General features: G+C 50.2%; 1 protein-coding gene and 1 non-coding gene across 5 annotated transcripts in view; both read right to left on the reverse strand.

The window, feature by feature from the left end:
* The window catches only part of SPON1 (spondin 1), a 391,445-nt gene that overhangs the window by 9,632 nt on the left and 368,939 nt on the right, over positions 1–12,874 (reverse strand). For 2 of the 4 annotated variants that reach the window (XM_064492555.1, XM_031459976.2), the window contains 5 exons: positions 8,773–8,837; positions 3,372–3,573; positions 2,240–2,380; positions 1,721–1,796; positions 515–697 (listed from right to left, as the gene is read on the reverse strand). In XM_064492555.1, the coding sequence (XP_064348625.1) occupies positions 515–697; positions 1,721–1,796; positions 2,240–2,380; positions 3,372–3,573; positions 8,773–8,837 (667 nt within the window). The remainder of the gene's footprint in view (positions 1–514; positions 698–1,720; positions 1,797–2,239; positions 2,381–3,371; positions 3,574–8,772; positions 8,838–12,874) is intronic. The other 2 variants (XM_031459977.2, XM_064492554.1) reach the window with 2 other exon arrangements.
* On the reverse strand, positions 11,642–11,714 carry TRNAA-GGC (transfer RNA alanine (anticodon GGC)). The gene has a single exon. It is a non-coding gene; the product is annotated as a tRNA-Ala (tRNA).

Consider the following 12,874-nt stretch of genomic DNA (forward strand, 5'->3'; position numbering starts at 1 on the left):
TCATGCCATGGGCGGCACAAGCTCCGAGTTCAAGCCTGACCTTTGACCAGTTACAGAGACAAAGGCAGAATTGCTGCAGTCAGTCCAAAGGTGCTGACGCTAGGAAGTGAGGGCTCGGACTCAGGCTGAGGCAGGACATACACAGGGGCCCATGAATGACAGAGAATTAGAGCAGTGATCTAGATTCAATCTTGGCCAACCTGTTCCCTGCTTCTTGAGATTGAAGTTAAGGCCCAGAAGCAGGCAGCTTATCTGTAATTTGTCACTTTTGCTAGCTTTTCAACAACTTGTGTGTATTTTCTTCCATGGCTGGGGGTTGGGAGGTGGTCAAGCTCAAGAATTCTGATGTCATGAGACACGTCTGTTCACAGCCCTCAGGACACTGTTGGAGATGGGGGTCTGCCCAAGATGGTACCCTGACAACGCATCAGGGTCCTAGTGCCTTACCAGGGACACTGCCTGCAGAGCCAGGCAGAACCCTCCCTCCCTGAGGGAGGCCTGGGTGTCTCCTCACCTTCATCACTGCAGCCTGGGCCCATGCAGGGCTGGAAGTCCTGGGTGTCGGGGCAGGGGACGCTGAGGTCCAGCTGTGCTTTCAGCATGCGCTGCCGCATCCTCTTGCCTTTGTCGCAGGTGGACGAGCTGCAGGCGGACCACGGGGACCAGTTGGAGTAGATGCAGGTTTCAGGGGTGTCATCTGGGGAGAGGAGGGGACATGTTTTCCCTGGGAGCCTGTGGAAGCTGTGACTGGCCTCCCCAGACAAGCTCATGTGGGGACAAGAAAATCCCTGCTGTCCAACCAGCCTCAGCGAGCCTGGCTCCTCCTAGGATGGAAGCAGCCATTCACTGCCCTTTAAAAGTTCTATTTTAGCATTCAACTAATACGAATCTCAATCACATAATAAGGCAAAATTCTCTTACGATCCCATCCCCTCAGCACATGGACATCTTTTCATTCCCAGCTCCTCACCTTGGCAGACACTGTTTGCACACAGGTGCAGGCCATCCTAGGCAATCTGGGGAAGCACAGGCTTTTTTGGTGTGTTGTTGCTTATCTTCCCAGTGAGCCCCTCCACAGGGTCATGATAAGAATAAGGGTGACCAGTGTTCACTGAGCACTTACTAGGTGTGAGCATCATCCTAAGAACCTAATGTGTTTTATCCTATTTGATCCTCCGACAACTCTCTACAAGGCAGGGTCTTGTTTTTATCCCCATTTTATAGTCAAAGTGGTGGCAGAAAGCTGGGGTTCCTGCCCACGGCCATAGCAGGAGAGCCCAGCTTGTCTAGCTCTGGGTCTGTGAGAAGATGTGAGCTGAAGCCACGGCTCTGCCATTGCTTCCCTGACTCTAGGGTCTGGGCTCACTTTCTTTGCTAGGGAGGTGGACTGACCCACAGCTGGCCTCACAGGCTAGCGTGAGATCAACACAGAGGGACCTGAGCGCTGTGAAGCCCATGCAGGTGCCTTTTACATGGTATGTGAAAGGCCTGATACTGCTGAGGTGTCCTGCCTTCACCAGTTCCCTTACATTTTGTGCTTAGCCTTGGCGTTGTTTTGGATTATTTCTCAAGCAGCAATCCACAATGATGGGGTTACCAAGTCTAAGGACATAGTATATTTGTAGCTTTTAAAACATGTTAGCAAATTGCCTTCCCAGAAGATGGTTTAAGTTTAGTTTCCAATTTATGTTGCCACCTGCCCCACAGGGAAACAACTTACCTTCATCTTTCTCTTCTGGAGCCAGGTCTGCAACAATATCATCAACGTTGTCAGGGACAATATTGCACTGCTCGCCCTGCAAAAGGAATTTTACTTGGAGGGCTCATATTAAAGAATGGAATGTGTAGGGGAAAGATGAGGAAGGATATAAAATAGAATGCCACCCTGTATACAAATCCTGTGCCAACTCTTAGAACCTGACTGAACCAGAAATGGCAAGAAAGGCACAGCTGCCCAGTTCCTGACTCGTGGCAGACATTAACAATTGATTATGGAATTCATGATGAAGCCTGGGTACCTGGATCCAGTCATTCCATTGAGTGTCAAACTGCACCACTATGTTCACTTTTCTCATTTATAGCTTATGAATAATTTGCATTCTAGAAACTCTGAGAGGCCCAGGAATTCCACATGCTAGAATATGCCAGGGACCCCATGATTTTAGCACAGAAAAGGGTCCAGTCTTTTTCGCACGCCTGGTGGGAAGGGTCTGTGCCAGGGTGAGCCCTAACCCAGTACCTTCCGGGCGATTCTCTCGATGACAACTCTGGCTACTTGAGTGATGGACCCGCCCTCTGGATCATAAAAAGGACTCTGAGGATGGTCTAGACTAGTCAGGGGCCGGATTTTCTCCTGGGGAATTGTGGGCTTGTTGGGTGACTGCAGTGAAGAAAACACAGATACAGAAAGTGGGAAATAAAACTGGTTAAAAACTACAAAAGCAATTTGATACACGATCAGAACAAAAATGTGGATAGGAATTTAACAAGTATAACTACTAGTTATGTTTATAGAATTCAATTCATGCCATGCATTGTGCATAGAAATTTGTAGATCTATACTTCCACAATTTCCCATGTACACAGTAGGATTATGCCCAGATGAAGATGCCGAGTTTCAGAGAGCCATTTCCAGCTAGGGAATAGCTGAACCAGGTTGGCCTGAATTCAGAGTTCTTCATACTAGACCAGGAGTTGGCAAACTTTTGTCTGCAGAGGGTCAGCTGGTAAATATTTTAGGCCATACTGTGTCTGTCACAACGACTCAACTCAGCTGTTGTAGTGAGAAAGCAGCCCCAGACTTGTCACTGAATGCGTGAGGCTGGGCTCAAAAACTACAGTTGGGGGTGGGGGGTGGGGTCCAGAGCTTAGTTTACCAACGTCTGTTCTAGGCTGTTCTACCACTGGTTTTCTGATGGCTCCAGATTTCAATGCAGTTGGCATGCTGACCATCTCTAAAAATATTGACATTCACAGGAGAATCCAAACTCCTTGACGTGGCTGTTCTGAAACTTTGAGAATCTGACTCAGCTTAACGATCATCCATTTCCTGCTGTTCCCCCTTCGCTCTCTCCCCCTCTCTTTTTGCCTCCATGACTTTGGCCCCCTGTTCCTTTGCTTACCTCCAACAGCTCATCTGCAGATTCCCTCCCCAGGCTCTCCTGACCAGCTGCATGACACTTCCTGGAGCCCAAGTCACACAGCAGGTGAGGATGTGGTGTTGGAACCATGCTGGGCTCCCCTACCAGACTGAGTTTGTCCAGCAGAGCCTGGGCCACACTCTCCTCTGTGTCCAGGGCACCCAGAACAGAGGCAGGCAAAGAGCAGGCGCTTGGGAGGTTGGTCACTCACCACTCCAGGCGCACACGCACCTCATAGGTCACCCCGCTGTCGGTGCCGGCATCCCAGGGAATCAGGTCCTGCACCACCTTCTGGACCCAGCCGCACTCTTTGGTGCACAGATCTTCTGCAGATAGGCCCACGTTCCAGTCGGGGCTGGGGCCCATCATGGTCAGGAAGGACATTAAGTGGCGTGTCCTGTCCACTGAAAACTCAGCCGAGGGTGCTGCTCTTCTGGAACCCGAAGACAGAGACCATTACCGTCAGCCCTGAGGGTGCACACTCTGGCAGACAATGGGTAAAGGATGAGAGGGAAAGAAAGAAGGGGGATTCTTGGACTCCCATCGATCTCTGCCTTTGGCTGCTACTGGTTTCTCTCTCCGAGCCCATCCTCTGGCTACACGCAGAGAGAACCATATGCCACCACCCTAGCAGGTTTAATGTGTCTGCGTTATTTTGTATTTTCTTCTTTATTTGTTTAGCTGTTTATTGACTGTCATCTCTCCCTGGAGTGTGTAAGCTCTGGGGAAGCAGAGTTTCTGTCTGCCTCTTTCATGGCTCTATTTCCAGTGCCCACAACAGGGTCTGGCACAGCGGAGATGCTCAGCTAATGTTTCCGAATAAATGAATGAACCAACACTGGGCTACGTGTGCACCCAGCTGTGTTGGTTGTGAGATGAACTCAACAAATAAAAGCTGTGCAACAATGCCCAAGCCTTTTATGTTCTCACAGACGCCTCAGGACAGACCTGGGGTGAAGATTACTTAGTCTGATTTATGGATGAGGAAACTGAGGCTCCGAAGGGTTGTCATGTCACGTGTTCAAAGTCACAAAGTGAAGTGGCAGAACAGATACCACAACCCCAGTCAGTCTTAGTTTGGGGTCAGGGTTTTCACGATCAGTTTCTAAGTACCACCCCCCGACCCCCTTTCTTGCTCTGATTGGTCCACTGCACCGTCGCTGAAGGGGGCCTCTCCCCTGCCTGCTGCCTCCACTGCCCTCTACAGGCTGCTCAGCGCAAGGTAATGCCAGGGCACAGAGCTCACAGCCTCTTAGCTGGCTCCCCTGTCATTTCCTCCAGCAGGCAAGCAGGGACCCAGCTATGGCCAGCGACCTCTGGCTGACTACCTCCAAGCTATGAGGCAGTTCTTCAACCCTGAGCTCCTCGTATGGCTAAGAGGTCCTAGGCATGGCCAGGGCTGTGTGAGATCCCACCCAGAGGCGTAGTGGGAATTACAGTCACTCAGCACACACTTGGTGGCACACCTGCATTATGTTATTTTTCCCCCATGACACTGCTGTGGGGTGAGAATTATTAGTCTTGCAGAGGACAAAGGAGAGCATCTAGAGGTTGATGAACTTCGAGGCACAGCTGGTAGAGGCTGATGTGTGAAGGTGGCTCTGTCTGACTCTACCTGCTCAGGCTGCTGATCGTGGGGGATCCTTTGCTGGGAACCAACTCGACTGTTCAGCCCAGCTGACAGCTGTTGGGGAGTCCCTGTGCTCCTCTGTTGGGACCAGCTGCTCCAGGCTGCCCTCACCTGTCCCAGAAAGTGATGACTCCGGGCCTAGCTGGGCCCTGTGGGCCTGGGCCCCTTGGGCTGTGCAGGTCAGATGGGCTCAAACAATGAGCAGAGACGGGGAACGGAGGGGAGAGCCTGGGTGTGCAACCTGCACTGCCTCTTAGAGCTGCATATCCTTGGACAAATGACCAAATCCTTCTGTGCCTCAGTGTCCAAATCTATAAAATGGGGATCCCCATGTCTACTCCAAAAGGTTATTGTGTTTAAGGAGAGAGCTCACATCCAGTACTTAGCCCAGTGCCTGGCCCCTGACCAGGTATTACTATTACTGCTCCTGAGAGAAGCAGCACCGTAGGCTCATACAGAGATCAGAAAAAAGGGGAGAGGAGGTGAGGGAGGCCTTCCTGAGTGCACCTCACATTTCAGCCTGATGTCAGTCTAGGTTCTGGCATCTGAGGGGAGGAAGAGCCTGGCCTGTGCCCTGGCTTTGGCATCAGCTGATCAGCAAGGTCTAGTGTTGCTCCTTCTCCAGCCTCCCTGTCCGACCCTGCCTGCTGCCCCAGAGGCTCCCTGTATCCAGCCAGGCTGGCCTGGTTTCAGGTCCCATGTGCACTTGCATCTGCTGAGAAAGCTCTTTGTCAGTGGTCTGTGGTCCTCACACCAACAGTATTGGCCTCCCCTGGGAACTTGTTGGAAATTCAAGTTATTGGGCCTTACCCTAGACTTCCTTAATTAGCAACTCTGGGGGTAGAATCCAGTATTTTGTTTTAATAATCCCTCCAGGTGATTATAATGCACCTCAAGCTTGAGAATCATTGGACTCCTCATCTTCCAAGCCTCAGATTATGGGCCACCTCATTCTGGAGCCTTTCTGAGCCCCCACACAGGCCAGTGCCCTTGGTGTGTATTTCCACACACTGAGTAGGTCTCTGAGCTCTGCCCTTTGGAATCTCTTCCTCACTGTTGGGTCTCCCCCACTAGACTAGGAGCTCCTTGAGGGCAGGAACCCAAATTTCACAGCCACACCCCAGGTGTCCAGTGGGCCAACCGAACAAGTGGATATATGACGACTCGCGCGTCACTACTTATGTGCTCTTGGGTAACTCACTCACCCTCTTCTAGTCTAGATTTCTTCATCTGACCCTTCCCACCTGCCGTTTGCTGTGAGGCTCAAATAAGATAATTTATTAGGAAGCCTTTATAGACCACTAATGTCCCACTTACATACTCTGCTAATTAGTGAGGCACAAATTGGGGGATTTCACTTCCTTTTCTCATGTGTGCGTTTTCTGGCATGTAGACATTGCTTTTAGCAGGGTCTTTAAACACCTGGCTTCTACAAGAACTGCAGTCTGGGGAGTTGCGGCACTGCTCACCATGGGACTAACAGGACATGGTCTGGTGCCCGCCTTCCAGTGACTGCCCAGCAGGGAGCACTGGCATGTGGGCAGCATGCGCGGGGCTGCTTTATGCCCCAGCCCTTGGCTCTTGGCCCTTCGGGAGTTCAGCAGTGCCTTGGAGGAACCCTCCACCTCACCTCCCTTTGTAGTTACTAATCTGCAAATGAGAGCATCCTCAGATCCACCTCAGGGCTTTCTGTGGGGAAACTGCTTATCACTGTGACTGGCACGTGATAGGAAGGCGAATGTTGATTTCCTTCTCATTCAGCTTTTCTAAACGAAACTTCCATAAACACCGCGAAAGAAAACAAGCAATAAAGGATTTCCATGGTCCTTCTGGAGACTCGCTATCCCATCCTAAATGACAGCTCCACATCAGTGAGACTCGGGTCACTGGTGACTCAGGTCATTCTTAGGCTGAGTTGGGTCCCTCACCATGTACCTGTTTGCAGAAATCCCCACTAGAGCATTCAAAGTTGCAGAAACTCGATGTGGACACTAGGGGGCGCTGGAGCCATTCCCTACGCTGAAGTTCTGTGCAGGAAGAGGAAGGTTTCAGTAAGGTTTCCTGCCTAGGAAAACTGTTTATAACCTGGAGGCATCTAGGGCTTCCAGTCCACCTGGCCGATGAGATCCACTGCCTGCTCCTCTAGTCCAAGGTCAGTCTTCCTTTACAACCTTGAGGACATTGACAGACCTGGGCAGGTGCTACTGGAGGCGGGGAGGGCCCTGAAACTTCCAGCCCTGATTTGAAAGACGCCTCTGCCCCGACCCTCAGCCCCCTGCAGCTGGGCTGATTACAGGGGCATAGATCCTCCAGAGGCAGGATTTCTGGTAAGGGTGACCATGTCTCTATTTTACCTGCTCCTCATTTGTCTTGAAAACAGGGGCCATTGTCTAATCAAATGTTAATTAAACAGAATGGCTGGGACTAATTAAGGGGAGTACAGTCTTTTAGAGGATTCATTATAAGAAAGGGAATAAAAATGATTTTTTTAAAGTTCCAGTAATTCCTAACATTCAGACTAAACTGGAGGAACTGGGTGGTGGAAATTCAGCATTGATTTGCAGGAAACCTGGACATTCTCTACTCAGGAACTCAAGAAGGATGTGGGTTTCGTTCAGAATCTGTCTTTTCCTGTCTCTACCTGTGCTCTGGGCTGTCGGAGCCGCAGCTTGATTTATTGAGCTAAACAAGTCAGCAGCTAATTTGTTCATTTATGGCTGTCCTTTGAGAAGTGGTTCTGGGATAAAGATGAAGATCATTGAAAAACAAGTCAGTTTCTCTGGGCAGGACTTCACAAAGTAGGTCACCCTGGCTTTCTACTGGCCTGAGGGAGGCTGGAATCCCATTAACCTCAATCGAGCAGGCTCCGGCTCGAGGGGTGGGGCTGATTCTGCAAAACAAAACTTGGCTGCCAGTAGGCTTCCTAATTTGACTTCCTAATGAGATTTGGAAGAGGAAAGGGTTGACTAGGGTATGGGAAAACCAAAGGAAAATTCCTTTACTTTAATGAGCTGGTAGCACTGAGTGGAGAGGGTTTGGGTGTTTGGGAGATATGAGTGTTTTCCGTCGATTCATTCTGTTCCACTGGGGTCTCAGGAAGTCTAAGGGATGGCTGAAGGGTGGGACGGTGTCCTTAAGTATTTTTTTCAAGTTTTCAGAAAGTCTCATCTTGGAAGAAAAAAAGCTCCATTCGTTCTTTCACCTCCTTGGAGCTACTGCCCAGTCTCTCTTCTTTCACAGCAGACTTCACAGAAGAGTTCACTTCACTCACCAACTCCATAACCACACTCTCTGTTCAGATTTCACCCTGCTCCAGGCTTTTACCCCTCCCCCCATGACTCAGCAGAAAGGAGTCCCAGTAACGTCACTGATGAATCTTCATGTTGATAAATCCAAGGGACCTTTTGCAGCTCTGATATTCCTCAACCTCTCAGCTGCACTGGGCACAGCTAACAGCTAACCACTCTCTTGTTCTTGAACTTTCTTTCCTGGGCTTCCCGGATGCCAAGCTTCCTTCCCAATCTCCCTGCTGCTCCTTTGTTGCCTCCTTGCAGGCAGGTCCTCCTCAGCTGTAAATGCTGGAGCTCCTTGAGACTCAGTCCCAAGCCCTTGACTCTCATTCTCATGCTCTCTCTCATCCATGACCTTGGTGTTGACTGTCTGCCATTCCTTGGTGACTCTCAATTTTATATCTCAGTGGAGAATTCTTTCCCTGGTTTTCAGAGCTTTATAGTTAAGTGTGTTCTTAACACCTCCAATGTCTGAGCTGGGTCAGCTGCGGTGTTAAAACCATGCAGGACACAGAGATCAAGCCTGCATTTCCTGAGAAGGTAGGGGCACGTGTGATATGCCACGCACGGGCAGTGCACCTCACCTGCTCATCCACCTGGGAGGTGTTGCTGACTTTCAGAACATAACTGGCATGTGGTGGCGGCCAGTGGGTGAGTGGCCCCAAGTGCCAGGCTAGGACAGGGGATGGGCAGAGCCCTGTTTGCTACTTACACGTTGAGAGGCTGCCAGGCTGGCCACTGAGCTTTGGCTTTGATGACGGTGAGGACCTCATCACTCTGTAAAACAAAGACCACAGGTATTGAATGAGGAGAGCTGGGCTCAGGGAACAGAGGGCTCTGACACGGTGACACTATCCACCCCCACACCCTTACCTGCTGCTGAGGCTCTACCTGCCCGGTGTGGAGCCATTGGGCCCCAGGGTGGGGATCCCTGGAGTCCTGGCAACCCCAGGAGGTAGGGCTGTGTGCAGGCTGACCCACTGAGCCACATACCCCTAAGGTTTCCAGCTCAGCCCACTCCTTCTGCACGGGAGCCAGGCTCTGACCTGCACTCTCCTGGGATGGCCAGACCTCCATCTTGTGTCCAGCCTGGAGGGTGCATCGTGCTCTCGATGTCCAGGCGCCAACGGCAGCCACCCCCTGACCCCAAGGATTGTCACCCTCGAGGCCTCTCCTGCTGTGGAGACTTGTACCCTGGCTCAGAGCCCCTTGGACAAGGAGGGCGAGAGGAAGCCTGGGCCACACCCCTGGACCACTCGTGGTAATCTAGGCACTTTGGACAATACTAAGGGTGCCCTTCAAGCCTGGGGACCCAAAATAATTATCAAATTCTTCCTCAAAAAATTAACATTTGGAAAGAAGTCATTAAGTCATCATTGTGGGGAAAAATCAGAATTTTGTTAATCTTACTTTACTTCGAGGTTTGTTTGGGTTTTTATTTTCAAGTACACACTAGGGCTGAGGGGTACCATTTTCTTTTCAAGGCAGAAGCTTTCACAGGTCCAAATTCAGCTTTGGCTGGGGCTCCCCTAGAATGGATGCAGCTGAAGCTCCCCTTCCCCTGGCCTGGGCCCAGCAGTGCTCAGACACCACCAACCACTCTGCACAGAAAAGCCCATAATGTCACCAGCAGGGGCAGGAAGAGCTCTGGTGCTGACTGAACAGGTCTCTGAGTTCCAGATGGACAGAGCCCAGCTTGGCTGGCCCACAGCTCTGCCCCAGCCCTTAGCGTTGTTCTGGCAGTAGCTAGCATGTGTTTGGGATGAACCAGTGAACTTCTCCCTAGTTGGTGGGTACCTTGCCCAGAAAACCCCACAGCTCTGAAGGAACTGCAGGGAGGGGGACAGAGGTGCCTCCAGGCAAAGATTATCCAAAGTGTCTGGTCTGGAGCACCTCTCCTGCAGCCAGGGAAGGGTGGCGGGGTGGGGGGCCTTAGAGAGGACAGGAGCTTAGCCAGTCATCAGCTTGGCTTGGGCACCTACTGGGGGGGACGGGAGTGAGGCCCACAGGGCACCCCCCCAAGAGGATCACAGCCTATTCTGAGCTCCAGCTTCCCTGGGGGTCCCCCTTTTGGTCAGAGGAAAGAATCTGTGGATGCATGGACACCCCCCCACGCTCACAGGTCTGCAAGGAGAGCATTTTCAAGTCCCGACTGAGTGTTTTACATGTCTTATTGGAGATTTTTTTCCATTTGTTGAGAACGTATCCCTCACGCACTCCTAATTACATCTGCTGAGTGACCAAGAGAATATGCCTGGCACAAAGTCACGTATGAGACACAACCTATCTATCTCCCAAAGGCCAGCGCCGTTTCTCCCATGACCTGGGTTTCCTGACCTCAGCACACTGCTCTTCCTCCAGCCGGCCCCATCAGGCACGGCCACCAGCTGCCTGCATTCCTCCATCTCCCCCTGGCTCACAGGCCCCAAGATCCACTGCGTTCATAGCCTTCACACATCTCGAGTCCTTCCACGGTCTCCTCACTGGTTGCCCCGTCTCCAGTATGTTCTTGCTTTTTCCCCGTCCACCCTCCACATCGCTGCAGATCTGACCATATCTATTTTCCCTGCCTAAACCCTGCAATGGCTCCTCACAATGTCCATGGTAATTTCTTAATTCCTGAAGTTTGTCTACATGGACCACATCATCTAGCTTTTTTTCTTTGATTTTTAATTTCAGAATATTACATGCTTTTTGTGGAAAAATTTAGCATCACAGAAGCACACAATGTAAATGTTGAGCATTCCACTCAGTGTTTAGCATCTACCTGCCTTCTGCCACCTCTTTCTCCAGAATGTTAGTTTGGTGCGGATCATTCCAGACCTTTTACTATATGTATACACACGTGTGCGTGCATGTACGTTAGATACAGCTTTTCCCACAAAAATCTGCATCATGCTCAATATCTTATTCTGCACCATTATTTTTACATTTTTCCCTTACTGTCATATCATAGGAAAGTTTCCACGTTAAGTACCTACGGTATCATAGCTGTCTTTCTGTTGATTTTTAAAGTGTTGTAGGTCTTCAAATTAGGGTAAGCCAGGGCAAGACTAAAAAGAAATCCAAGCGTGAGATCCAAGTAATGAGATACTGTCTGATGACAATCCTTTTGCCTTTGAAGAAATACTTTACTAAAAAATAAAATCCATGTGGATGGAGTTCAGGGGGCCACCCGGTTAGCTGGCCCTGCGGGTTCACCTTGTATGACGATTAAATCTTGGCTTTCAAGTCCCAAATAATGACATACTGATTTTGCTTTTGCAACACATAACTCAACAAAAATTGCTGAGGCCTTCCGTTAATGTTTATTTATGGGGCTGAAATTCCATCTGTATTTTTTTTGAGCCATGGAGGCTCCAAGGATGGTGGGGTCCACATGTACGGGCATTAGAACAGCTTCTTCCTGTAAATTACAGAGCTTTCATCTCATAGTTATACACCATCTACATGATCAACAGCTTATTGTTCCTTGTGTACATTTAATGAAATAACGCAGGAACGTTCTGGAAAATGTATTTAAGAAATGAACTATCTTTCTTTGGGGGAGGGCATTAGGTTTACTTACTTACTTAATTTAATGGAGGTACTGGGGATTGAACCCAGGACCTCATGCATGCCAGGCACACACTCTACCACTGAGCTATACCCTCCCCCCTTAAAATATTTTTCTTGAGGCATCAAGATTCTCTAGTAGAACCAAAGCTCTACAGGATTGAGGAGTGTCTGGCTTGTCCATGGCCATATCCAAGTGCAGTGGATGCTCAGTAAATTGGTGAAAATGCAAAGCCACACCTTTTTTTTGTTGTTGTTGTTGGATGTATGTGTAGAATTCCATAGCATGAATGTTCTCTCCTTATTTAAAGGCTTACGTAGCTGGGTGAGCCTTGGATGGGGGCACTGAGGTGCCAGGTAGTTTACATTCTGAAGATTGAAGGACCCAAATTCAGAGTAAGCAACCTAAAATTCAGATTTAAATGAAAAGCTGTTTTAATAAGTTTCTCAGACCCAGAAAGGATCTTTCAAGAATCCTTCGAGCCCTCACACATCTCCCCTAGGACCGTTGTCAGAGTATTTCAGGGCACTCACACTTCATGGCTTGTTTGGATGACGCTAGCACTTGCCCAGAAATATGCCAACTAAAATAAAAAACCTCCAGGAAACTACAGGTCACGTGTGTCCACCTACACGGGAACAAGTTGTTTCATTTTGCTTCTGGTCAACATATTGTGAAGATGTTATAGCTGTACTCAGACTTCCCAGCTACAGGTACCAAATGGGACGATTCCTGAAAGAGGGCATGGGCTGAGGTCAGATCCGGAAAAAGGAGGGTTTGTGTGGAGAGGAAACAGGCCTGGGACAGGTCAGAGGCAGAAACCACGTGGATATCAGGAGATGTCAAGTCTGAGCAGAGCAGAAAGGGAGAATGTGAGTCTGGGGGGTCGGGCGGGGGCTGGTGTCTGAACAAACCTTACCCCACACTGACCCTCCCAAGCCCACTGGGGCCCGCAGCGGAGGCGGGAGGGAGGACCCACAGCAGCAGCGAGTCTGTCACCTCCCCAGGTCCTCGCTTCTCCCCTCCTCTCTGTTCCTGTACCTTGCTGGCTCCTGATCGTCTGCCTTTGTCTCCCAGGCCTGAACCACAGCCTGCTTCCTAAGGCCCTCTTTGCTCCGGGCGGCACTGAGGCTAAGCTCCTTCCTGCCCGTAGCATGTCCTGCCCCAGACCGGCAGTTTGGGAGCTGGCCCAGCCAGCCTGCCGCCTCCCAGCAAGTACAGAAATGGGATGCCATGTACGATCACAGAAGGAAAGGAA

The sequence above is a fragment of the Camelus dromedarius genome, chromosome 12 (assembly GCF_036321535.1).
Source record: "Camelus dromedarius isolate mCamDro1 chromosome 12, mCamDro1.pat, whole genome shotgun sequence".
Classification (NCBI taxonomy): domain Eukaryota; kingdom Metazoa; phylum Chordata; class Mammalia; order Artiodactyla; family Camelidae; genus Camelus; species Camelus dromedarius.